This window comes from Drosophila simulans, chromosome 2R (assembly GCF_016746395.2).
Source record: "Drosophila simulans strain w501 chromosome 2R, Prin_Dsim_3.1, whole genome shotgun sequence".
In the NCBI taxonomy this organism is placed as follows: Eukaryota; Metazoa; Arthropoda; class Insecta; order Diptera; family Drosophilidae; genus Drosophila; species Drosophila simulans.
The window spans coordinates 19606642-19630767 of NC_052521.2; the positions used below are offsets into that span (position 1 = coordinate 19606642).

Here is a 24126-nt window from a genome sequence, read left to right on the forward strand (position 1 = left end):
TTGGCAAAATCCCGCCATCGACGCCTGCCGAAAGTTTGTTCGCCAATCCAGAAGTGCTGCCCCAAAGTGGAGCAGATTTCCGAAGAAAGCGAACTCGGGAAGTGTCGCGCTTGGTGGAGCTTGTCTCGGGGCCACTTGCCTAATCCGCTTTGCCATGTCTGGGGCGCGGATGTCAAATTTGCAGGCAACTCCGTGCTCCTTGCCCCACGCTCCTCTCGGGCATAAAAAAAGTTTACCGAAGCGCGGCATGTTCTGCGGCAAGTAGCGCCATTGTAGGAAACTTTAATCCCGCTTAAATTATAAATGGCACATTTGGCTTTCCCCAGCAGTTGCAACCGGATGCCAATGACGGCGGTGGCGACGCCGATGCCTATGCCTATGCCTATGCCTATGGCTATAGCTGTAGCCACTCCGCCAGATCCTTCGGTTCCAACAAGCGAGAATCCCGTGAGGTCGAGCTCCTTGCCAAAAAGTTTTATGTGAGATGTCACAGTCTTGCATGCAACATGCATGTATGTATAGAGTGGTACCACAGTGTGGCACTGGTAAACACAAAACACTTTGTAGCCTTTTATTTGGCAAGTGGAATGCAGTGCACTAAAGCCAAAGTTTACGGCTGGCATTTAGTTGCTCCGTCGGCCCCAAAAGCGGAAACTTCTAAGCCGAAACACGGACTAAAGTGAACCGAACTGACTTTGGGGGCTCCAGTCCCCCAACTCGGGCATAAAATTGCTGCCGACATGTTTGCTCCGCTCCCATTCGCTTGTTGAATTATGATTTTCTGCCCGGCCTGGCAAAGTGTCTCCATTTCGGTGTGCCATAGTCGTGGTCCTAAAGAGCAGGACTCGGCTCGGCCAGCTTCTCCAGGCCAGGAAATCAATTAAAACTTTGCATCTTGTCAGGGGACCTAGACCGACTACTCTGTCGGAGTCGACTTCTATCCCCGAAGCGGATCGCATCCCGGACTCCGGACATGTTCCTATGTGTGTTCCGTGTATGCCGGGCACATCAAACAAATGTCATCGCATGCCGAGCATCCGACAGTTAACTGCAATTAAACGTCATGGAATGCACAATTAATGCGCAAGGATTGCAGAGTAATGGGTATGAATTATGCACTTCAATGGGTAGCAAAGTGGGTTTGGGCTAGGGATGGTCGCCGCTTGGTTTTATATCGCAGCAGTTTCTTCATTATTAAATTTATTAGGATTAAACCAGAGCATGTGGGTGATGTATGGTGTTGGTATGGCATTTGAGGAAATTCTTCTCTTAATATTGCTGTTCTATCGAATTCTAGTTTTTAAGCCTCGTTCAAGGACAACCAGTATAGCAAATACTTGAAAACGAATATAATCACGAGCTTCGAATGAAAATTCAGTGGAATGCTCACCTCTAGTGATTCCTCCTTTGGCTTTTAACAAATTCGCAGCTCATTCAGGCATTACGGGTACAAATCGCCGGGGGCACGAGTTTATTAAATTTCCTCAAGCCCTCGGACATTGTTTAGTTTGCGTTCGTGTTTAGCATTTTTTCAGCACATTTTTCTCGAAACCGGGGGACCTTTTTCATTTTTTTGGCCGTAACCTCGTTAAACAGTTAGCAAGCATTGCAGTTGGGCCGGCGGCACAAATTTTAATTAGAGTGCGCCACGCAAACATATCCTGGCACATACATATAGCCTACAGAGTCGCCACCAAGGATGCGATACTTTGGGTCTCCGTTTCGGCCACAATGTTTATGTTTGTTTGTCATACATGGGGCGAGTCCCTGGTGCATTGAACGGTATCCAAATAGGGCCCTAAAGCGTTTTGTATTCGGCTAAATTGGTAACGGGGGAACGGAGAACGGGGAAAGGACAGGGGGTGGCGGCAGGCAGAGGTGCAGGACACTGGGGCCACGATAAACAAGGATGCATTTGCGGGGGCCAGGACCACGGTTCCTCCAATATATATGTACATACACCATGTAGTTCCAGCAGTTCTTCTTTCTCTCTGACATTCGTTTTCTGCTTCTTTTTTTTCGGTGTGGTTGGAGAACGCTGCCGAAAACTTGAATGTAAATTTGCTTTGGCTTCGGTCGAAGCCAGCCACAGAAACACAATGTAAACCGCCCATTTTCCGCTCGCAGATCGATCGATTTGGTCGAAATGAGATTCTTGCATGTGGTCGGAGCGTTTCTTCTTTTTTGGGAGTTATGCAACTCGCTTTCCATGAAAATTCATCGCGCTCCCGCGGCGCACAACTCTTATTTTCAACTACGTTTTCGGGGATTACTAGGAAACGCCATGGATTTTTCTGTCCACTATTTCATCCAAACGGTATGTTTTTATTTATACTTTTTGTAGTGTTTCCTTCTTTAGATTGTGGAATCTTGCAAGCTCAAAGTATAGTCATCAGCAAAGGCATCTGTACCCCAAATGAGATGATTAATATTTAAGACTCCCGTCACTCCAGCCGGAATAATCTGGGAATGCAGCCAAGTTTGCTGCACTGGTGAAAGCCAATCCGAGCCAGTTTTCAGCAATTCACCTGGCTAATCGCATGGCAAAGCCGAGCCGAAAGTAATTACGGCCATGTGCATTTCAAAGCATAACGGAAATGCCGACGCACAGGACATCATTTGGCCTGCATCCTCGCAGAACTGTTCCCAGTATGGAATAGATTCCTCCGCTGGCACTGCGCAGAATCAGCACTCAGCATCCAGCGTCCACAGTTGTCAGTTCTCAGTTCTCTGGGGCCTCCAGCAAGTTGGCCACATTCTGGACCCATCAGTTGCGCGTCGGGCCCTAAACGGAACGGTTCGAGAACTTCGGCATGCGGCTGCTCTCGAGATCGGAGGAGTGCTAGCAGTAGCCAGTGGACACACAAACAGCCAGCATCCACAGTCAGGTGTTTGGCGCCAAGTTGCCCCAGAGAGACAAATTGTTTATCTTGTGTCAAGTGGTGTATGGCCACCCCTTTGGCCAACACCCACTTTAGCTTCAACTCCAGTGAAAGTTTGTTGTCGCCATACAGCCATACAGCCATCCAGCCATTCAGCTATCCAAACATCTAGCCACTCCGGTGGCGTTTTGTTCTGCGGCTGCCAGGCTAACCGAATTCAGTTGGATCCTTGCGGTTTCGGGCGCCCGAAATCGGATGACATTATCTGCCACGGGACGCGGTGGTTCCTCGAGGAGTTGAGTCGAGTGTAGTGGAGTGGAGTCGCGTAGATTCGAGTGGAATGGTGCCGAGTGAGTCGGAATTAAAAGCGGAGCAAGGCGTCGCACCTTTAGGCATGCATCTTTAATCAGGCCCCAATGAATTTCCGCGCGAAATGTTTACGGCCTATGAATAAGCAATGAAATAAGCGCTCACGGGCATTTGTCATTTGGCAAAGTGAAAATTGAAGTGACTGTGAAAATTGAGACAAATGTGTTGTGCATCGGCAGTCGAGTATTGAAGCAAGGAAGGACCAAGCTAACCCGGCAATCCCGGCAATCCGGGCATAATTTCTTCTTAACTAGGTAAATATTGGGTCACGTTCGGCAGTGTATGAAATGTGAACGCTTTCACACCTGTTACAACTTAATTACGGCCGGCCAAAGTAACTGAATTATTCACCTGGAATGCGGCTTGAGTGGCTCGATGGCAGTGGCAGTGTGTTTGCCAAAGCAGAAGTACAAATAGCCGGGGGGCAAAGTGTGTGTTGTCCAGCGCCCGAAATCTGCAGGACCAACAGGACTAATTCCCCCCGAGGCAGCTCGAATCGGATGAAGTTCTGGGGCGGGCAGTGCCGGCAGTCATATAAACGAGAATGAATGAATGTAATTGCTTTTGATTTATCTCACTCTCAACGCCAACAGAGTGGAAAGCCATTTATTTGGTGATTTCCGCTCGGACCTGGAAAAAATATAACTAATTCTGATAAATTATTACACAGATGATTATTGATGAAGACTAATTTATTAAGTCGGCCTCGCTTGGGAGCTCTATGTAGGTGAATCGAATCCCCCGCACTTTGCGTTCAGCCCAAACCCCAAAACCTTTCTTTGGTTGAACACAAAAAAAGGGAAATGGAATTTGGAATCATGAAATTATTTATGAAGGAATGCCTGCGAGGGGGAAAAGACCTTTGGCATTGCCCTTTTCGGGTTTGCGGCCAACTTATTCGAGAATAAAGGGAAAAGTTTTACTTTTTGCGGCTGAATTATACATTTATACTCACTCGTACATTTGGATGCATGCTACGAAGGACACGTCTATGAATTTGCTTTTCACCCGGCTTTAAAAAGCCAAACTTTCGTGGGTCAGGACCCCGAAATTCCCGCAGGAGACATGGCCAGAGAGTAACTATTTTGTGCTTCATTAGAAGGGGGAAAAGTCATGAATTCGAGATTAGCTTGTATATGATTAATGGTAAATCCGACCATTCCGTAACGTTCCATCTCTGGCCGATTTAAAATGCACACCCACATAAATCAATTTCTGAAATGCATTGGCACGGTGCACTGCTGCGGGATATCCGATTATGCGGCTTTGATAGCCACATCGATTAATCAACGACACTTTAATGGCTATCTGCCGATTTTGGACGGCACAGTCCACGGACTTTGTAGCAAATCAGTTCCGAGCTCGATGCTCCTGATTGAGTATTTCCCGCAGTCGATTAAATAAACAAATTCCTGCCATTTTCACTCTTCTTGGTTATTTTAAGTGGAACAATATTTCTATACTTTTCTGCACTGATAAAAAATCTAAAGATCATTCGATACTGTTATCTACCAAGAAATTAATACTTCAATATAGATTTTCATTTTCGATCCAGGTGCCATAATTTATAATGACAGCAATACCATAAACTATTGGCTTAAGCGTTGGCTGTCATGGAAATAATTTCATGAATTTATTATTTCATACGAGATAGTTATATTTGGGAGGAATATTACAATGTTGCATCCTAGATCTTTATAGAAGGAATCTAAAACGATGGATTCATTCTTTCAGTGTGGCAGAGCTAAAAAAAAATGGTTCCATTATTTTTTGAAATTAATTGGCCAACGCTTGTGAAACAATTTCCGGTCAGGAATTCCTCTAGCATTTAGAAGGCAAACACGGTCGAAAGGGGTGGCTGGTCGGCCGGTGGATTGGTGGGTCGGGTTTTGTGTTTTAAGTGGGTGGGTGAATGGGGTCTCGTTCGTCGAGGCATTTTGAATATTTCATTTTTGGATTCTCATATTGACCAACTGGTCAAATAAATGCGAAGCAAGCAAATAAAGGAAGCTGGGCTTTGAAAGAAAGATGAAAGGTTGATGGCGCCCTGCACTCGATCATCTATGCATCGGCTGTTTGGGATTTATGGGATCCGGAATGTTGACACAATGCCCAAATAATTCAAATGTTGTGCGAATCTGCTGAAATATGCTACACATTCATTTACATGCAGATGCGAGCCCTTCGGCTTTTAGACGGATTTGACACGTAGCTGGTGAAATGCAGATACAGATACAAAATTCAAGTGGGCCCGTTTCGCAGGATGAGCAATGGCTGCAGGACGAAAGAGATGGTGGATGCGGCTGGCGTGTGTGTGTGTGGAAATATGGTTGAGAATATGGAGTTTTCCACCCATGGCATGCATGTGCGAGTTTGTTTGTGTTGTATGTATTTGCATTTCCATTTGGTTTTCATTTTTCATTTTCCCGATGTTACTGTGACTGCAATATTCGCTTGAATAAATTATCCAGGTGAGCATTGCTCTGCATACTGAGCGGGCAGAATGCGCCGTATCGGCCTTTAAATCAAAGGCAGGTTGTTTGGTAACTTAATTGTCTTCAATTGCAGCTGTTTGCCAATTGTGTAATTTTTGTATTGCCGGGGGAAGGCGGCACTTCCTGCAGGATAACGCCATTAATTTGGATTAATATTCCTTGTTCCATGGAATGGCACTTGGCAATCACGACCGTCGCCGAAATCCCCTTCATTGTATTCGAATTTCTCTATCCCCCGCCATCTCCGCCCCAGTTTCCACAATGTCCTGGGGTTTCCCGCACCCTCCCCCCCCCCTCCCCCCCCAGCACCCTTCGCTCCTGCTTTTCCAGTCACTGTCGCCTTCTTCGTTCGCTTTATGGTTCATGTTCATGTCTTCTTTATCTAAATCATCCAACTGTGTAAATATTTGCCTCGCTTCCTGCATTCCATCCTCGTTATCCTTAAATCGTGCGTGCCGAGCTGCACAAAGACAAACGAGTGGGAGCGAGAGGGGCGCAGTGTGGGAGCGAGAGGGGCGACCGGAGCCCGAGGAGCGGGATGAATAAAGCGAACCCACCGATCCGGAGACCCAACTCACCCACCGAACGACCGACCGACCGACTGACTGAGTGAGCCGACCTACTCTACACTGGGTTAAATTTTGCATAAGAAACGCACGGCCGTCGTTGTCCTGGCACAGTGGAAACAGGACGAAAAAGTGGAGTAGGTTGGTACAGAAACAACATGTTTCACTGCATCTGCATACAACTAAACAAAGGTGTAAATAATTTTTAATGTTGCTAGAAAGACAATAGGATACATGCTAAGTTAGCACTTAGCGTTTGTCCAATCATAATTGCACCTTTTCCCTGTTCAGCGAGCAATTTTGTAATAAGAGTCATATATCTTTATGTTGTGGCGCGTTACTTTAAAGGCAGAGCAGTTGAATTGTTTATTTAGCCTCATCGTCTGAAAAATAACATTTACTTACCTGAAAAACAAACTTTACTCCGACCCACTGTGCGTAATTCCAACGGTAAACAATAATCGCAGCATTAATCTGAAACTGTGCACAAATCCGTCAAACTTAGTTGCGAAAACGGGGAAAAAGAAAGGAGCTCAGAGAAAGCAGGGCAAGGAAGGAGACAGTAGCAGTAGCAGCTGAAAAAGGACTAAAACTCAAACATTGGCGGAGATTTTGAGATTTTGGGGCGCTTGAACTGTCATTAATTTTAAGAACTTTAGCCCACTTCCGCTCGTTATCGAGCGTCCATCAATTTTCCAGGTAGACTGGCTTTAATTTAAAATTGTCGAGGGTCCACGAATATCGCGATACAAATAGTTCAAATCATCCTGAAAGGCAATTAAGTAGCGTGACTGAGTGTTTTATGGCCATGAAAATTATACGACTCTTTCGGCTTTATGATTTTATGCTCAGAATCTTGAATGGCTGATGCTATCCAGAAGTTAATGGGGCGCACTGGCCAATTATCCCCTGGCACACAGAAATCGGGGTCACCTATTACGCTCCCATGGGTGCACAAGTGCACAGCTACGTACTTCTCATCAGGGAATGATATGAGTTGAATTGCGATTTTACTTTCGAGTAGGAGCCTCTCTTCTGTCAGCCATACATATTTGCTGACTGGGGAAACCGATACTTGACACTCGAAGTGGGGCAAATGTTTGGTTTCCACAGATGGATGAATGGCTGGGTGGATGAATGGATGGACGGATGGAGGACACGGGATGAGAGTCAATCTCTGACGCCACTGAAACCCAATCCTCAAACATAGGACTAGATGGGGCCAGGGATCACCGGCAGCTGCAATCAATATTCATAAAGATTCGGAAAAGTTCACTCCACGGGGTTAGAAAAACTTTCGATTGTCTTTTGGGGATATGCGTAGGAATCGCTACCAACTTTGCCCGGGCTTATTTCATTATGGAACTTATCAACAGATTTGAAACCAAATTTCCCGCACCCCGAGCCATTCACCTCCTACTATCTACCACCTACCACCTACCACTTACCACCCACCTCCCACAACTTTCTTAAGTATTTACCATGTTGGGGCGTTTTTGTCAGCTGCATTATGATAAAAATTTTCCAAAGTTTTCCTTAAGCTTTTTACACGGGCTTACTGCAAAATGTTGGCCGATCAGGGGCATGCTGCGAGGGGGGGGAGAGGGGTTTGTGTTACTGGGGCGGGGAGGGTTGGCTTAGCTGAAAACTTGAAAGGGACGAAATCCCTTTGGCCTCAAACTATTATTACATGCTCATATAGATTATTCACATTCTTTCACTTTGCAGTCACCGCAAGAAAAGCAACAAAGGATGGAAACTAAAGCTGGCTTAAGTGCGCTGGAGGAAAGGTCCCTGAAAGGTTCAGGTATGTGGATTATATAATTGCCAACAAATGCCGAGAATTTGGCACAGTCGATGACACAAATTGTCTGGGGCATACAGTGCGGTTCGAATTTGGGGGGTTTATTAAATTGGGTGAAGAGTGCTAGCCGAGCGGAAGTTAGAAAGTAAATCTCCAATTGTGCCTACAAGATTTAATGGTTAATGAATTTAATATTTAGCTGACTTATATATTTTTATATATTAGATATCTATAGATACATTTGAATATTATGCTAAGTCATTCTCAGAAACTGATTGAGAATTGCAATATCAATGGTATACCATATAGTTCGACACCATCAATCGTCTTATGGAAAACAGGTTTGTCCAATTCGTTGAGGAGTCAGTCAAGCAGCTTATCGGCAGATTCAAGCTGTGATAAAACGATTGAATCTATTCGTTTTTTACTCCACCGAATCTCCGAGAGTCCCCCCAGCTGTCCGATAGTTCCGTAGGACAGTGTATCTCCCCGCATAGTTTGGAATCGAATCCGAAGGAAACGCAAACAAAGTGGAGAAGCCACCACCAGCAGCGTTGTGTTTAACCAGTCAGCCCACCAACCCACCACCCACCTTCATATATGCTCTGTGGGCGTTTAGAAAAGCCCGCACACTGAGTTTCCCGGCTCCGCTCGGCTGGATGGGGGAAATGTGAATTTTTTCTGCTATTCCACCTTTTCGACTTTCGACTTGTTTACGCAAAAGTTAAGGAAGGACATAAAAGCGAGCGGGCATCCCAGCATCCCGGCATCCCGGCATCCTGGCATCCGTCGTAAAAACTGTCGTCGTCACACTGGCTGATACCGATAGCAAACGCTTGGCTGGGGGTAAATTTAATCATAAACACACAGCAGTCGATTACGTCATGAGCGAAAAACAAAACTATTTGGCGTCCTTGCCTTTCATTTGAACTTAAAATTCTATTCAATCAGGGAACAAGACGAGCTTAGCTTTGAAGCAAAATAATACAAAGAAATGCGACAAAAAAAATCATTGGAGGAAAGAGAAAAACGAGACGATATATCCATCAAAGCTGACTTCTGTAGCTCCCTCTTTTGAGTCTAATCCCAGCAATACTGGAAATTTAAACAAAAAAGGGAAAAAAACGGCTCCATTGGATTACAGATTGTCGCCGTGGAGGAAAAGCGAAACGAGCCCGAAAGGGGGATGCGATAAACAAGCAGAGAAAGGATGTTTAGGCCCCGCCCCCAGGACATGTAAGCTTCTGGGCAGAAGTTAACTTTTTGCTTTCTTTCCGTCCTGCCGCCGACTCTTGTTTCCTTTTTATGATTATTTTTACTTTTGTTTCGGCTAACGAGACGCATCCCGTGGTAATCCGTCCCCGGGGAAATGTTAAACCAACGGGGAGACTCCGCAGCAGACGAGGATTGAAGTGGCGAGGAGAGATGAGAAGGTATCACTGGCGTCCTGTCGAAAATCGCTTAAATGGACCATCAATGGTTCGGCCACGAGCCGAGAAATTGCCAAGGACATTAACACTGACGAAATGTTGATTAAACTGGCAGGTCCTTCGGGCCATATTGAAATGGCCAACGGTCAAACAGGGCTGCGAAAATCTCTCCTCTTCGAAATTGAATAATTTGCGCATAAACATTCATACACTTGACTCCCACATGACCTTTGCCCAAGGCCACACGGAGCGAAACTGTCTGATTTTATGGCGCATATATCTGTACATATTTTATTGTATGTATTTAAGCTTTCTTTGTCTACTTATATCGTTTTTGGCAAGAAATCGACATAAAATTTTTTATTTGCCCGAGACATACATATTATACCACAGAATTTGATGTTAGCGATAAAAGTTATGTACAAATTTCACATGGCTTATAGACAAGATTTGAATCTTCTATATTTTCAACTTCTTGTTTATACTATAGTCCTTGCTTATTATTTGCTGATTTTAGATTAGACGACTCAGTGAAACCCAAAACTTTTCAGAGGAGGCTGCCAAAATGCCATAAGTGTATAATGTCATACCTAATGAACGCAAAACTTTTCTTTTAAAAACTCTGTAGACTTCTGTCGCAGAAGTTGTTTGCTGAGATTTGGTTTCTCACCGTGCAGGCAGGTGCCAGAGGCCGGGGAAACGAAAGGGTTATATATCATGCCCAAGACAACGTCATCGCTCTGAAGAGGGTTTTTCCAGGCATTTTCCTTGGGTACGGTGTCGGGAGTAGGTCTGCTGTTGGGGGTGTTGGCTCAAGTGCCTGCCCCCAGGGCAGCGACTATGGAAAACGAGGGACACGGATGAAGGATTCCGCACTACGGACTGCGACTCCGTAGTAGGCAGCAGGACAGAACAGGCAGGCCAGCACAGTGATTTCCGCTTTTCCGGACGAGCAAATGACCCGGAAAGGCCGAACGAAGGCGGCTCGTAAAAGGAAAATGTGGAAAATATGGCAGCGCACGGGCGGCAAACAAAACACAGGGAATAGGCAACAGAAAGTGGCAACGGAAACAATTGCAGTGACTGAGCAAATGTTTAGCAACCTGCCCCGAGGGATTCGCGTCGGCGGAAAAGCCAAGGAAACAAGCGGAAAATGCTAGTTTCTAAAGTCTGTGACTGCGGCAAGTTGATATTTAAATCTGATTTACACCATCAAGCGTTTAGTCAAGTGGTAGCGGTCCACCCACCAACTCCTCCGCCTCCACGGGACGTGGAGCGCTGCCAGGACGCCGACCGCTGCACTCTCGCGGCCAAATCCTTGTGGGCAGCGCCACCTGGTGGCCTGAAATGCATACCTAATTACGTTAATGGCCGTGCTGGCCATAAATTAGTGGAGATTAGGCGGCAGCATCCTGGCCAGAACCGAAGCTCTGCCAAATTGAACTGGAAAGTGGGCAGAAACTGAGCAGAAACTTTCGCAACGTGCGATGCGGGCGGGTGAAATAATTATTGTCCATGGCTGCGAGCGAAAAGTAATTATTACTATTATTGCTCTTTCGAGCAGCGCTGGTAAATCAATAAATTTACATAATCATTGTGCAAAAGGGCAATTAATGCCGCTTTAAATACAAGACGGACAAAGGTATTTTTGCGCTGCCCGCAAATGAATCGATCCGTGCGACAATTGCGAAAATATCGTTTAATTAAAACAAATATGCATAGATTACTTTAAATACGACCGAGAGTAAAAAGTTATGTCAGCCGAACCTAATTGCTGGCGAAATGGCGCTAATTGAAAAGTCCGTGCCGAGGGAAAACAACACAACTTTCCCGGTCTTATCCTCCATTGAGCATTGCAAACAATGCCGAATGAAATGGAAATGAATCTAATTTCTGTGGGACAGAAGGAGAACACGGATATCCTTTTAGGATATTCCACCTCGGACTGATGAGCGTAATTAATCAAGCCGAAGCATGAATACTGATTTCCCAAGGGGCTGGGTCTGCTGCTTTGTATTCGAGATTGGAGCCAGCATAAATATTATGACGGCAGGTCCGCCAATGCCAAACAATTAACACAGATCTTACGCTTTCACCTACTTGCATTTCAGCCTCCGCCTGAAATAGCAACGGCCTCACCCCCTTTCACCTTTCACCATCGTCCGTAGCCCACTTGGCCCACCTGTTCCAGCTGGCCCACCTGAAGCCCATCAGAGTGCTCTCCGCTGACAACTGCCAGCTACTTATGCATGTTGCTGCCACTGACAAGCAGCAGCCGGAGAGACAGAAAGGCCGTCTGCAAGGAGGTGGGCGGTAGTGGGTGGTGGTGGGCGTTAAGCAGGTAAAAAAGAAGCGGTGGGCCAGTGATGTCAACAGCAGACTACACACAGAAAGGGCATAAAGAAATCGGAGAATGATTAGAATTCGTTCAATCGATAGGGTTGGCTGTCAGCTGCTCAAAAGCAGCGCTCATTTGGCTATGAGTCTTTGCCTATAGCTGATTTACAGCTAATGAGATTTTATCCCAAAATAATCAGTTTCTTGGCCAAAACTGAAAAAAATATTTGCCCAAGAGTGGAATGTCATATATCGTAAGACTCGTCTGGAAATTTGCAATCCATGGGTACTCATAAATTGAAACTTTAAATTTTTGCCATTTTTCGCAAAAAATCATGATGTTACCCCTTATCAAAAATGTCAAAATTCGAAAAAAATTAAATTTTCCCTAATCAACAAAAAGTGATTCAAATCGTTAGTTTTGGTTGTTAGCTGCACAAAAAAGTATTTCTCCTCGTTAAATGAACTTTTTTAGATCACTTACAGCTTAAAAACCAACCCAAAAATTCAATTTTCTATGGAATTTTGATTTTCTGCGGATATTTTGCCCAATACCCAAATTATTAAAAATTTAACCGCCTTTCATGAATTTACACACAAATTGAATCCTTCAAGAGCTGGCTATAAAAAAGCTAATGGGCCAGCACTGTTGCAGGCAAATGTTGCATTCCGTGCAAAAGGCAACGACAAAAGGTGTTATGAAAGCCATTTCGCCTGCTAATGAGTGACGATGCCTCTGAGTGTGTGTGTGCGCCAAGGTGTGGGCTAGTGTGTGTGTACACTCTCCTCGATCCCTTTCCCCATCCCCCGCCGACAGCCCCTGGGTGCTTGTGTTTGTGTGTCCCCGTGAGTCCTTGCCAGGACTTGAGCCCGAGCTGAAGAGCAAACAAAAATGTTTTCATGTTTGGGCCTGTCAACAGATTTATCCAACCTGCCCCCGCCCCTCCCCTACTTATTTTCGGTTTTGTATATGTTTGTGTGTGTGTGCAGAAGCATTTTGCTTAATTAGTTACAAACAGCCGAAACTGAGAGAGAGAGAGAGAGAGAGGGAGAGAGCCTCGAGGAAGGAGAGGCGGAGCAGAAAGTAGAAAGGACTCGCATCCATAGCTGTCCTTAAGGCTCCGCCAAATGTTTACAAATGTCGCAGCGTCTGCTGCGGGCAGATAAAGATACAGGGACACAGATACCAGATCGGAGATACTAGATACATATGGAGGTGCAGGGCTGTGAGGATGCCGAGATGCGGATGCGGATGTGTGGGCAGGTGACACAAGTCAGCTCGAGATAATCCGATGAACTCTGCGTCTGTAGCATACTTATGAGGGCGGCTGGTGGTGTGAAATTCACACTGTGAATAGTGCGCAATGAAGACATTTATTCACTCGGCAGCATTCACAAAATGAATGGAACAATCTTGAATTACTTCACGCAATTTCCAGACGCGTAGCACCGCAATTAAATTGACTTTCGCTGAATCATGTAAATAAAATTGAGTGTGAAATGGAACACGCAAGAAATATTTGTTTATTTCAATGTAAATACATTTATCATTCAGCTGTTTGTTTTTACTAGTAAAGCTAGATCAAAAAAGCGTATGCAAAAATCCAATCAATCATACAGGCATTTATTAGGGCCCTTGTTCAATTTGCAAATGGAATTATGATATGGTCTATCTGACAGTTTTGACTTTATGATTTATTAAAATGCTCGCCCATTTAATAGTTTCATTCCGCATTACTTCCATGTTTTTATAATTAGGCCCAATTAATGTTTAATTTAATTAAATGGGAATAATTTAAGCAAACTTTAGTACGGTTCTTTAAAGAGCTTAAAGCCCAAAACGAATGTTTAATATATTTGTTATACTTAGATAAGTTAAGTAACAGTAAACTGACCGAAAGTATCTACTTGATGAGTGCACTTGAAAAACTATTTATTACTTGTACTTGTTTCTAGTTTCCCTTTTCTGCACGAAAGTATTAAAATATGTAAGGGTGGTACTTAATACTTTCGGCTTTCCCTCGTCAAAATAACGAACTCTTCATTTATTAAATTACTGCTAGTCAAACTTTTTGCTATGGGATTTAATTAAATGGCTTACTGTTGGGTATTAACTAAGAAATATAAAATAAATTTGACTTTTTTTTGTTACTATAGTAAGGGGATTGATTATGACTTTGACGTTTCCCAATTAAACCATTTAATCAACAAATAAAGCCACATATATTGAAAGGATTTATTACTACGAGAATTTGATAGAGAAACCAAACCACATACACACGAAACAAGTTTTCATTAATTACTGTAATTATTACGGACGTAAGGAATTAGTTGCCGAAATATGAAACCCTGGTGCATCCCATTAAATATTTAACTCGTTATCCACTCGTATCGTATAAAGTGCCTCCATAAAGTTGAATTACACGTTTAATTACACGCACATTAAGCTGAATGCATTTTTCTGTTTCCCATCCCGCAGAGAAACTTAAAATGCTGGACATCACACGCGACAAGCCGGTGAAGGTGGCCGTCAAAGTGGCCGTTCCTGTGCGGGATCACCCAAAGGTATGTAGGCGGAGATGGAGGGGGACAGCAGGGGCAGGGCGGTTCTGGAAACCCGTTAACGGAGGGTAAACATTTTCATTGCATTTCCCTTTGTGCCGCCGCAACAGTTCAATTTCGTGGGCAAGCTGCTCGGACCCAAGGGCAACTCGATGAAGCGCCTGCAGGAGGACACCATGTGCAAGATGGCCGTTCTGGGACGCGGATCGATGCGGGACCGGCGGAAGGAGGAGGAGCTGCGGGGCAGTGGCGACAGTCGCTACGCCCATCTCTTCGAGGACCTGCACGTCGAGATCTCGACCTTCGCCGCTCCGGCGGAGGCCCATGCCCGGATAGCCTACGCGCTGGCGGAAGTGCGCCGCTTTCTGGTTCCGGTGAGTCGAGTCAACGAGGCATCATTTTTGGGGCAGCTCCCTCGGCATTGTTTGTGTTTAATACCCATTAATGATTTAAGTTTTGTCCGCGCCATGGGCAGGCAAATGAGCATCTTAAAGTTGGCCCGAACAAGGGTCTTAAAGTTATGGCCGCGTGGAGTGCACTTGGACAAAAAGTGTACTTCAATGTCGAAAGGCTTTTGGAACATTTAAAGGCAGTCAACCAAATTGGTGGGCATTTCATTCTGTGAGGCGGTTAAATTAAATTATTAATAGACTAGGCAATTCCAGCTGAAAACCCGTTCATAATACCTAAGCTTTGGGGCCAAAGGTTGTCGTCACTTTTAGATTTTTGCGAAATGTTTATTTCTAATTAAATAAAATTTGTATAATATTTCAAGAGTTTTCATCTCTTTTGATTAAAACCCGCTTATCAAGCGCATTTGTATGGCGTGTGTTCGCTGCTCTCCAATTTTCCAGAATGTCATGTTTTGGGGCCAATTTCGTTTTAACTTTAGAAAACTGTGCTGTTTTGATGAAAGTTTCCCAACTCGCTGACGACTTTAATTAAAGTCAAATTTGCGAAAGTCATGGCGAATAGTTTTGGAAGTGTAGTTCAAGAGGACTGGAGCCGGAGCTCTGCTCCTCGAACTGGTCCAACTGCTCCAAGGATGTGCTCGTTATCGACTTCGGCTTCCGTGTTGCTTGTGTTCGCGTGGCATGCAGCGGGTTTCCTGCTCCTGCTCCCCGTGCTCGCTGACTAAATTGCATTGTGCTGTAATTACATTTGCCACCCCACGGCACTCGACTCGCCAACCGCCCATTCCACTTGGCCCCACTCCTTTTGGCCGCGAAGCGGGGGAACTTGGCTTGCATCTTCCTTTGGCCATTGTGCTGTGCTCGACACGCCATCGCCATCGCCATGGCCAACGCCATTGCCATCTTCCGGAGCCAAGGAGTGTGTGTGGGCGGAGTGGGGCCATTCCTGGGCCCGCCTCCACGAGAGACACAAACGTTAAGCGTATACTATCTGCAGCCTGCAGACAGGGACGCAGGCAGATTGTGAGAAGTCCTGGAGGCAGCACGTCCTGGGCATCATCCTCACTTGCCCGGCGCCGGCATACTTTATTTATACATCTCCGTTAAGTTGCAGCCAGAAATGTGGGGAGTGGACATGGAGCAATTTAAACGGCATGCCGGGGCCATCTATCCGGGGTATCCAGCCATACATATAGAATGTGTACGGAGCAGTTGCTGGATCCGAGAGAATTACAAATGAGCGCCATATATCCAGCTTATTGCAAATTATACCCCGGGCCCAGAGCCGGGCTTTGATCTATAATTTTCCACAAAATTCAATTCTCACCTACCCCGTAACCGTCGGTGCTCCAAAGTCTTCCCACATTATGACCAGCTTAAGCTGGAGAGGATGCGCTTGGGTCTGAACATGGGGTCGGGTAATCCAATATATTGACATCCTGGCCGACCTTTGACTGGCAGATGCTGGCAACATTGAAACTCCCTCCTGGCCGCTGGTTCAGACTTTTCCCCCTGAGTTATTCCGATCTGATTACACACGACGAAAATTTGCATAGAAATTATATGATATCCCCAACACGAGGCAAAGACAAAGGCGATGAAAGAAGAAACTGTTTCAATTTAGATAAATTGCTGGGGTTACCTGGAGTGCGTGTGTGGGTTTTCTCCTCATTCCTTTGCCCGGCGGCAGTCTCTGTGAATCTCATATGCGACATATTTAAGCCTCACCCACCTGGCGGGAAATTGTTTATGGCATCTGCAATCTCGATTTATGTTCCCCAGCGAGTGCCATAAAAAGGAGCACTTGTGTGACTGTAGTAGAGGTAGTAGTACAGATGTAGGAAACCGGAGTGCCGCTCACATATGTTGTGCAAATTCAGAGATATATTCATAAACGAGTTAGTTGGTTAATGGGGTTGATGAAATGTGTATCCACCGGGCTGGAGTTTCCTGCGTGCGTGTATCCATCGCATCCAGGCCCATTTGTCGCCCAGAACCCACAAACACTCCGATTCCCACTCCAACACCCACATCCACGCCCACTCCATTGCCACCCACATAATTGCATTAAGCACTCACAGATACTCAGATACACATCCATGTGTATGTGCGACCGATACATATATGAGTATCCTGGGGCAGGAATGGATTCTGCTCAAAGGGTGCTCCGTCGGCGACACATGAAACGTGGCTGCGCACAAACTTTTAATTGACATCCAATAAAATTCGCATTTATTGCCAGCGACGGCCGCCAGGGAAACGTGAATTAAATTTAATTGCTCGACTGAGGTGTTCCTGTGGTTCCACTACTAATCCCGCCAGGGATGGACAGTATCTTGGACCCGCAGAACTGCTTTACGTGGCAAGGTGCCGCCACAAACTGAATATATATATATATCCTCGGCGAGATAAAACGGAAAAGTTGGTACTTTAACACGAAAACCACTCTGAATGTAATACCACTAGCTTGAAGTACTCCACATTGTTGTTGAAAACACTATTATGATACATATTATTCTGCACCACGCCATCTGTATACCTAGTGGACACAATGTGTTGCCATTCCCATCACTGAATCACTCATCTCTTGCCCGCAGGACTACCACGATGACATCCGCCAGGAGCAAATGTGGGAGATGCAGGCGCTGACGTCCACGCCCGCACTGGGTGCCCACTCGCTGGAGGATTCGCATAGCCCCACCATCAACAGCAGCAGCCAGGTGGGCGGCCCCACCAACTCCTCCTCCAATGGGGCCAGTGGGCGTGGCCTGGGCGGCGGACTGGCCGACATGGACACGTCCAACGATGACAAATCGGACGACGCCAGCGGCATGGAGTGCCTGTCGGCAGTCGACAAGCTTGACTGCTCGTCCAGCTGCGCCAGTCTGGGCATCAGTGGCATCACTACCATCAGCACCACCAGCTCAGAGCATCCGCATCCGCACCAGCACCACCAGCAGCACCAACAGCACCACGCCCACCTGCACCCAGCACACGCCCATGGAAACCAGCAGCAGCAGCAACAGCAGGTCCAGCACCACCACAGCCACCAGGCGCACTTCCACCAGCTCCTGCAGCAGGCTCACGGAGGAGCCAGTGCCGCAGCGGCTGCCTGCGGGGAGCATCTCTCCGGACAGGCGACTCCGGCGACGGCGGCGGCACGTAAGTCTACTCCGGCCGTAGTGGCTTTGCCAAAGCCCGCCTGGGCTCGACTATTAATTGGAATTTACGGCTGCCATTGATGCAGACCATGAATAGGCCAATGAACATAATCCAGCTCCAGTCGGAAGTCAAGTTAATTTCAAGCTTAGGCACACTTTCACAGGATACATGTGATTTCGTAAGGGACTCGACATTAAAGGCCGAATATTTGCTTGATACATACATGATATGAGAACTCTGTGGTTAAAATCAAACTAGCTTCGAATTGTGGCTTTAAACTTTCAAACAGAATTTCAGCTTAAAATAGGATATATCTTAGAAAAACTTGGCAGATGCTACAGGGATAATTAATCTGATAGTGCATTGAATGCTTCGGTTACCAAAGTCCTTCCTGTTACCCAAACCATTTGCAAAGCAATCCTCCAGCTGCCAATCATTCCGTTCTCTTCCTTTGTATGCCTTAAATCTCCTGCAGTGCACACCACAGCCATGGCAGTGGCACTCCAGCATCAGCTGACAGCCGCAGGAATCGGAGGACTTCTGAAGCCGGCCACCGGAGTGGGGGCCACCATGGCCGGGCTGCCCACCACCCAGGCGGGAGCCGCCGCACTTCAGTTGCCCGGCGACGGGGAGTCATCCGGATCGACGCTCACGCTGCTGGAGCCACCGGGCACCGCACTCCTGCATCCCGCTCTGCGCAACGTCAAGACCATCAACATTGGTAAGGCCTGCTATCCACAGCCAGTCTTAGTTGCTACACTGATAAAAAAAAAAGTGGGAGCTACTTTTACTTTTTTATATATTCGACTACATCTTGGTATAATTTTCTTTCTGTGCGCCAGGTGGCGGCCTGGGAAGGAAGCGTCCACTGCTGGGTGTTCCCCGCTCCGGTATGAATCCCACCAAGCGCACGGTGATGAGCCTGCTGGCCAGGGCCAAGAACTCGCAGGCGCTGCACTCGGTCCGCCAGCCGATGGTGACGGCCACCAGTTTCGCTGAGTGAGTTGCCCGCACGGAAACGAGCCACCACGTACTCCGATTCAATGGATTAATCAGGGGGAAGCGGGAGCTTAATGATTTCGTTTTTTTTTAGACCCTTGCAGATGCTGGCCTCGCCGTTCATCATCCCGCACCGGGCGGTGGACCAGCCGATCCTGGCGCTGTCGAAGGAGAGCCTCGCGCAGGGCGTCTAACCCAGTGAGCTGCTCCACCTGCGGCTGCCCAGATAGACCAATCTGACCGAATACCACCTGCCCCGCCTCACGCTTGGGAGGATCAGCGAGAGTCTCGAGGAGATTAGCGAATATTTCTAGGCGATGTTTGCGTAGTTGATGCGTACTTGTACTTGTACTCTCCCCGTAGTAAGGCTATACCGATCTTTAGGGACTAACTGTGAACTTATCCGAGCGAATCTCGAGCTCGTGCTACACGATTTTATTTTTTACAGAGAATAAACGGAGCGTCTATTTGCAATGCGATGTTTTATTTCCACAGATGCAAGCCTAGGCAAACCAAATCGAAATGTTCGATCTAATGGAACAGAGTTTAAACCCTTAACAAAATTGAAACCTAAACTTAGTGTCAAATTAAAACGAGAGCAACTTCAATAGAATAAATGTAAACGCAATTACTTTAAAAAAATTACTTTAAATAAATATACACACAATACGAATGCGTATGCGAATGCGAATGCAGATACCGAACACGAGTACCACAAAAGATATATATACAATACATACGAACACGTATACAAGCAAATATACAAATATAAATATGTGTGTACTTAAATCTACATAAACTTAAGATTAAACCAAACGAAACTACTAAACTAATGAGATAATACAATAATTTTAACGTATTTTAAACAGCCACAGAACGAAGACAAAGTCGTACCGCATAGAAGGGAAAAGAGAGAAAGTAGAAAGGATGTAGACAGTTGAGGTAGAACCCCCGATCAGAGAGATCCCACCGCCTTCAGCTTGCGTTGCCTGATTGATTCCAATTTGAGTCCCCTCGGATCCAAAGCCACAGCTGATAGATATGATAGTTCGGTTTCAGTTTCAGAACAGAAAGTTTCAGAACATCGAAAGCAGCGATCGCCTACAGAGTTATATTTTTCGTTCAGATTATGTACATATATACTATCTATATAGTATATACACGCATCCGAGGATAATGTGTTGCAAGGTCCTTGGCCTGGGAATGGGTGGATGTTCCATCCGCTCCACTTCGCCGCGACGCTTCGATTAGTGTTTGAATTGATATTGAAACTATAGGAATTTGATCTCAGAGTTAGCGAGTCGGCTACACTGTACCGATAATTCCATAATTCCAGCAGATAATTCCGACTCGATGATTCGAGTCGAGAGTTCACTTTAGCTACCCAGTTACTTTGTTGACTGTGCACAATCCACATAGTTCTTAAATAGCGTTAACCAATATACAATAACAACATTACTCAATTAATGTTCACAGAAAGTTTAATCAAAAAACAAAACAAAAAACCAAACAAAAAACAAATTTAAAAAACAAAACGAATATTTACAGCGTAAATTAAAAGTAAAGTTAATGCAAAATATTGATGTTCAAAGAAAGCAAGTCCGTGAATGGTCCTACTCATGTCATTAAATGTAGATCTCAAATATGCAAAACAAACTAAATAATTAAACCAGTCTTAAATGTGAAAAACTTCAGCCAAATTCCACCCAACCACCAAAAACCACACCAACCGCCACCACCACCAACACAGCTTCGAGCTAGTCACAAATAAATGCAATATTTTAAAAATACCATTTAAAGTGTTTTACTGCTCTTTCTTTAAACAAAAAGTGGCCAGCGAAAGTGCAGTTCTCCAGGAGTTTATGCTCACTGCTTCCATAAAAAATAATACGGAAATGCACTCTCGGCAAGCTATGTCCCTTAAAACTTATAGTCCCGGGAATTCAGTTTTATCCAGATGATTCCTTCCCCGGCTGAGTTTTATGTGCTCCTCTTTACGGTGCACGGAGTAGCTCAGGTAAGAAAGATATGGGGCAATAAATTTGATGCATCCTTAGGGAAAAGCAAATCCTTTCATTTGTACACATAAAACCAGAAACATTTTCATTTAATATTGCTCATACTTCTCGTCACTTCTACCTAGATCCCAATTATTGGTATCACTCACTAGGTTCCAAGTGCAACTACAAGTGCTCAATACATAGTGGCCAGCTCGAGCCAACTATCGGGAAACAGGCGAATAAAGTATCTGCGAGTTGTTTCGAGGAAGACCAGCAGTATCATGAACGGACTGTTGGTCAAGAGGAAGTGGCCGAAGCTGAAAGAAGGAAGCGGACAAATGTCATGGCGAGGTACTCATTGCGAACAGGAACACCCACTGTAGCTCGTTGGTTCCTTCCAGGCGCAGGCACACCGTGGAGTCCATTATGCACAGCAGCACGCACAGACAGATCAGAAAGAGGACTGCCAGACTGAGGAGCCAGTTGCGGAATCCGTGGGCCAGCAGATTGGCACGTCCGGTCTTGGTCAGCACCAGGTTGGTGCACTGCATCGCGGCGAGGCTCATCAGGCAGAGAGAGGACACTTGGCACTCCAGCTGCCGGCGGGCCTCACTGCTCTGCGGGAAAGTCAGAGTTCAGCTTGGCTTACTTCCTGCAGATATACAGATATACATGGTTATCCCTACCCACTCCTGGCCGAAAGAGTCGGTGATGTCGTCGAGCATGTCGTCGTGCCACGCGATGTTCAGAGCCACCAGTGTCCTCGGCAGGAATCCCTTGTCAGCCATGAACACGAAGTAGGTCATAAAAACAGCTGCAGCTTCGATGGTTCCCACAAGGATGTGGGACACAAAGAAAAGTCTACAGGATACGTTTTGGAAAAACATCGAATAATAAAGAAACAAATTTAGAAATATTTTTCCCATAAGCCATTGCTATCTAAAGTACAAACAGTTTCTGCCTTTAAAACTCCTGTACCAAAACGATAATAAATATTGTTTGAGGAATTATAAGGACCTCGCTTACGCTCCTGTAGATGTTTTACCAAAAATTTGTGAATGAGTGCTAACTTACCGACTATTAAGCAGAAAGTCGTCGTACACTTTGGGCATCTGCAGCATCAGATTCTCCTCTGGAGGCTCATAAATCAAAGTCAGAGCTGGGACCTATGGAAAAATTTGACTCGGTTTCAGTACTCTTCATAGCCCACTTTATAGGTTCCTCCCCCACACTCACCAAGTTCACCAGGAAGGCGAGTATGAGCTCATCCATGATGTGGATGTACAGGGGAATACCGAGCAGGAAGAAAAAGAAGTACACCAGTATATTGCATATGTTGGTGGCCAGGCAATAGGCCAGAGCCTTCTTTAGATTCTCAAACAGAAGACGGCTATCGCCGACCACACTGACCAATGTGGCAAATGAGCTGTCCAGCAGGATGAGGTCTGCACTGGCCTCGCACATGACCGCACTTCCGTACTTGGCCACGCCCACATGGCTGCTCCTCATGGCAGGCGTGTCATGGAGTGTTCCCCCAATGACAGAGACCACGGCTCCCAACCGGCGACAGGCATCCGCAATCCAGTGGAGTTGATCCGTGCTCGTAGCGGCACATACCAAATCCTGCTGGTTCAGGATGAGCTGCTCGATGTGCCGACGCTGGTGTTGCGCCTTCTCGTCAGCGTACTGCGACATGTCAACTACTTCCGCGGTGGGTGGCATCCGCTTCAGGCTGACAGCCTGAAAAGTGTCAAACGAAGCCGGTAGGATGCCCACATCAACCGCCAGAGCCTTGGCCATTTTGGGTTTGCGTTGTGTGACCACGATCAACTTGATGCCCGCCGCTCTGCAGCGATCCACCGCTTTGGGAATGGTGCTTCTCGGCGGATTGTAGGTGGCAATCATGCCCAGGAACCTCAACGAGTAGGTGTCCACCGCCAGGTAATCGCGGTACTTATATTCCCCGCCCTCAAATCCAGTGTTTACCTGTGAAAAGCGGCGAAACTCCAGTTCGTCGCTCAACTCCTTGTAGGCAAAGGCACGGACATGGCGGCCTGCCTCGAGTAGCCCATCCGCCACACTGAGAATAATTTCCTGCAGCTGTTCGTCCAGGGGCAGTTCCTCGTCCCGAATAGCAAAGGTTGAGCACCGGCGGATCACCACTTCGCAGTGGCCTTTCATCAGCAGGATGAGTTTCAGGTGGCCATCGGCATCGCGAGTCCTGTGCACCGTCACCTGGACCTTGTCCTCACTAGTGTAATGCTTGTTGGCCACCTTCTCGTGGTCGTTACGGAGCAGATCAATGCTCGGCAGGATCATCAGACCGAACTTGAGCAGCGCTATGTCCAGGATATTGCCGTACATGTCCTTCTGCATCTTGGGCACTCCAATGTTACCCGGACAGATGACCGCATCGTTACAGAGAACTGAGGCCCGGATCAGCTCGATAAATCGTGGACTCTGAGCACCAACGTCCAGATTATCGACACTCAACAGAGCCATATCCACGAAGATCTCCGATACGCGCATGCGCCGCTTGGTCATCGTCCCAACCAAATCGGACACAATAACAGTTGAGAGTCCCAGTGTGCAAGTAGCCCGCAGGTTCCTCACATGGCACTGTTTTCTCCCCATTTCCTTTCTCGTCCGCCTCAAGCCACAGTAGAGGATGAGGGGCAAGTAGACGGGTGTCAGACCAATCAGCAGTGAGAGATTGACTTCGTACACAATATGGCCGTGCTCGAAACCGGTGGTAAGGAATAGCAGAATGAAACAAACTACGGCCACCAAGAGCATATAGCAAGAAATCTAAAAGTATAATGGGCTTAGATATTTATTTTCTAGGATGCTTTGGCACTGCTTACTTGCTTCTGATGCTTCTGCGAACGACTGAAAGATCGCTCCTTGAAGCAAAGGTCCGTCATCGATCCCACTTCAGTGTGCCTTCCACAGGCTAGGGCGACTGCGAAACCAATGCCACTGATCGCATGGGTGCAGGCTAGTCCCATATTGCTGGAACTCCATTTCGATAAGGTTTTAGAACTCATTCCGAAGCTATTTAATTTAAATGTGTCACTACGGCAACAGATGTCTTGGATGATAGCAAT

The 24126-nt window shown here is 46.2% G+C and overlaps 2 protein-coding genes across 3 annotated transcripts; one reads left to right on the top strand and one right to left on the bottom strand.

Annotated features, from left to right (window-relative positions):
• Positions 1-2765: 2765 nt before the first annotated feature.
• Positions 2766-19493, top strand: LOC6735708. 2 transcript variants are annotated; one of them, XM_016168740.3, is made up of 8 exons: positions 2766-3505; positions 8041-8119; positions 14363-14448; positions 14556-14819; positions 17456-18020; positions 18496-18741; positions 18863-19019; positions 19114-19493. In XM_016168740.3, exons 2-8 carry the CDS (start codon positions 8065-8067, stop codon positions 19211-19213), a joined length of 1473 nt encoding a protein of 490 aa, XP_016029078.1. In that variant the 5' UTR covers positions 2766-3505; positions 8041-8064; the 3' UTR covers positions 19214-19493. The 2 variants fall into 2 exon arrangements, with proteins under 2 accessions (XP_016029078.1, XP_016029077.1); XM_016168739.3 differs by lacking the exon at positions 2766-3505 and having other exon boundaries at positions 18863-19050.
• A 1339-nt stretch (positions 19494-20832) lies between these two features.
• Positions 20833-24099, bottom strand: LOC27208938 (sodium/potassium-transporting ATPase subunit alpha). Its single transcript, XM_016184469.3, has 6 exons — positions 23884-24099; positions 22256-23827; positions 22094-22185; positions 21706-21880; positions 21398-21636; positions 20833-21336 (listed from the first exon to the last, which is right to left on the bottom strand). Exons 1-6 carry the CDS (start codon positions 24064-24066, stop codon positions 21213-21215), a joined length of 2385 nt encoding a protein of 794 aa, XP_016029079.1. The 5' UTR covers positions 24067-24099; the 3' UTR covers positions 20833-21212.
• Positions 24100-24126: the final 27 nt, after the last annotated feature.

What these genes read in the sequence shown, in the direction of transcription:
- LOC6735708 (XM_016168740.3), top strand. Translation starts at nt 8,065, where the DNA reads ATGGAAACTAAAGCTGGCTTAAGTGCGCTGGAGGAAAGGTCCCTGAAA. An exon ending in AAGGTCCCTGAAAGGTTCAG is followed by an intron (nt 8,120 to 14,362) that starts GTATGTGGATTA and finishes CCCATCCCGCAG; the next exon opens with AGAAACTTAAAATGCTGGAC. An exon ending in TGCGCCGCTTTCTGGTTCCG is followed by an intron (nt 14,820 to 17,455) that starts GTGAGTCGAGTC and finishes TCTTGCCCGCAG; the next exon opens with GACTACCACGATGACATCCG.
- LOC27208938 (XM_016184469.3), bottom strand. Translation starts at nt 24,066, where the DNA reads ATGAGTTCTAAAACCTTATCGAAATGGAGTTCCAGCAATATGGGACTA. An exon ending in TCGCCTTCCTGGTGAACTTG is followed by an intron (nt 22,186 to 22,255) that starts GTGAGTGTGGGG and finishes ATTTTTCCATAG; the next exon opens with GTCCCAGCTCTGACTTTGAT. An exon ending in GACTTTCTGCTTAATAGTCG is followed by an intron (nt 21,881 to 22,093) that starts GTAAGTTAGCAC and finishes CGTATCCTGTAG; the next exon opens with ACTTTTCTTTGTGTCCCACA.